Source organism: Gossypium hirsutum, chromosome A01 (genome assembly GCF_007990345.1).
Source record: "Gossypium hirsutum isolate 1008001.06 chromosome A01, Gossypium_hirsutum_v2.1, whole genome shotgun sequence".
In the NCBI taxonomy this organism is placed as follows: domain Eukaryota; kingdom Viridiplantae; phylum Streptophyta; class Magnoliopsida; order Malvales; family Malvaceae; genus Gossypium; species Gossypium hirsutum.
Window position 1 is genome coordinate 97,184,988 of NC_053424.1, and position 2,525 is coordinate 97,187,512.

Consider the following 2,525-nt stretch of genomic DNA (forward strand, 5'->3'; position numbering starts at 1 on the left):
AAGATAGGGGTTTTATCCTTAAAAAGCAAAATTTTGTGGAAGCCAAGGCTTGAACCCATGACTTCCCATACACTTCTAGAGCACACAACCATTAAGCCAAACATGCGTTTGTGTCACTTTCTTGCACAACTAAATATTCATGTGTAGTCTCCTAACTACACCTACACTCAAGACGTAATACTTATAGGCCCAAACTTCGGGGCGTTACAAATAGAAGATTAACTAATTTTAGAATTTGGTTTTTAAATATGAATTAGCTATTAATTAACTAGTATTGCCTCCTAACCTCCACTAATTAATTGATCGATACATACTCGTTTATCTCCCGAACTCACTTTCTCCATTGAGATAAATTATGATTTACTCGGTAAACTTGTCCCCCGACCTCGTTTAACCTTTGATTACTTCCTAAGGTTGTCAAGCCTAGGGTTTAAGAACATATAACTTATACTAAATAATTCTATGATGAACCCTTATTCTTTTATTAATTAATCAACTTAATCAATTAATTAGTTCAATAAATAAATCAAGTAAGATATGAATAAAGTAGAAGATTTATTAACAAACATTAATTGATCACGCTAGCTAAATATAAATAAAAGAATAAAATAGAAGAGTAAAGAGAATGCTCATTGATGAATCTATTGAAGCGTGAATTTGGAGCAATCTCCGCTCTCAATTGTCTTCACATCGGAATAGAAAAGTTCTGACTAAGCAAACATAAAAGAACAAAAAATTAAAAACTGAATAAAATAGTCTCTGTCTAAAACTATGTTTGAAGATAAATCTAAATTTTTTTGTTCTAAGTTGAATACTATTACAACCTAATATAGGCTAAAGAGTGGCTAGAATCACAGTCCACTATAATAGGAAACAAAATTCCTATTAATTAGGAATCCAAATAGACCAAGAAAGTTAATAAATTACAATAACTAAGTCCAGCTTGATGGGGGAGTGTAGAAAAAAGGATAAACATTTTTTTTATTTAGAAGATTAGATTTAGTTTTTGATTATTAAGTAGCACTGGTGTAGATCTCCACTTCATAGTTTGCACACTTCCTGAATAGTAGACCATGTCCCGGAGTCATTTTTAAATACCTCAAGATTATGTTGACTACCTCTAAATAATATTCAGTTTGATTGTTCATATATTGACTGACCACACTGACTGAATATATGATATCAAGCCTAGTGTGAGATAGGTAGATGAGCTTTCCAACTAGCCGTTGGTACCTTCCCTTATCTACTAGATTGTTTCCTTCACTTCTGTTCAATCTTTTTGTCAAATCTATAGATGTGTCAATTGGTTTGCATCCAAGTAGCCCTATTTCAATTAACAGATCCAAGATGTATTCCGTTTGAGATACAAAAATCCCTTCCTTAGAGCGAGCCATCTCTATACCTAGAAAATACTTGAGAGTCCCAAGATCATTGATCTCAACTTCTATTGCCAGCAGTTTTTTCAAATTCATAATCTCCTCAAAATCATCTTCTATCAAGATGATATCATCCATATAAACTATGAGAATAACTTTATTCCCTCTTATTATACTTTTAACAAATAGTGTGTGACCGGTTTGACACTGTTTATCTCCATTGGCTATCACTATTTTATTGAATCTTTCAAACCATGCATTAGGAGACTACTTCAAGCCATACAAAGACTTCTTCAGTTTGCAAACTAGATTGTTGTTTGACTTGTTTTTTAGACTAAGAGGAATAGTCATGTAAACTTCTTCAAAATTCCCATCCAGGAATGCATTTTTAATATTCAATTGATACAATGGCCAATCTTGATTAATTATAAGAGAAAGTAGAACTCGAACAGTGTTAAAGTTTGCCATAGGTACAAACGTCTCCTGATAGTCATTTTTGTAAGATTGAGTGAACCTTTTTTCCGCAAGTCTGGCCTTGAATCTCTCGACACTTCCATCAGCACTATACTTGACAATAAATATCCACTTGCATCCAACTGTATTCTTACATGGCGGTAACTTGACAAGATTCCATGTGTTGTTACTTTCCAAAGCTCAAATCTCTTCTTTCACTGCCTTTTTCCATGCCTGAATGTTAAGAGCCTTTTGGATGGAATTTGGCACCTTCACACTATCCAGATTTGTGACAAAGGACCTATAAAGATGCAATAGTTTCCAATATGCAGCACAATTCTCAATCGGAAGTTCAGTGCACCCACACACATCTTTTCTATGAGTAATAGACATATTTAAATAATCAACAATAGGAATAGGAGGATCATGGTATGAGGGATCTTTACCATCATGAACATCAGTTGCAGTAGGACTCGATTATTATGATTAAGAATGTTGAATTTGCATAGTTTCCTCTATATGCTTGGTCGGTATTCTTTTTATATAGACATAAATCTCAAAAGGATCAGATGTGCCAAGTTGTGGAAAATTTGAGTCGATTGGCTTTGTGGGAATGAGAATTGGGTTTGTTTCTGCTTCATTGATAAGGAAAATGAATGGATTATTGATTGAATTTGATGGATTGAAAAATGTTTT

The 2,525-nt window shown here is 33.4% G+C and overlaps 1 protein-coding gene across 1 annotated transcript; it reads right to left on the reverse strand.

Moving 5' to 3' along the window:
• Positions 1–641: 641 nt before the first annotated feature.
• Positions 642–1,514, reverse strand: LOC107952291 (uncharacterized mitochondrial protein AtMg00810-like). The gene is made up of 2 exons (XM_016887556.1): positions 1,161–1,514; positions 642–710 (listed from the first exon to the last, which is right to left on the reverse strand). The coding sequence occupies exons 1-2, from the start codon at positions 1,512–1,514 to the stop codon at positions 642–644; spliced, it is 423 nt and encodes a 140-aa protein (XP_016743045.1).
• Between the last annotated feature and the right edge of the window lie 1,011 nt (positions 1,515–2,525).

Bases quoted from the DNA above. Each gene is read 5' to 3' on its own strand.
- LOC107952291 (XM_016887556.1), bottom strand. From the start codon at position 1,514: ATGGATGATATCATCTTGATAGAAGATGATTTTGAGGAGATTATGAAT. The intron at 711-1,160 runs GTCAGTCAATAT...ATGTTTGCTTAG, and splicing joins TCATATATTCAGTCAGTGTG to TCAGAACTTTTCTATTCCGA.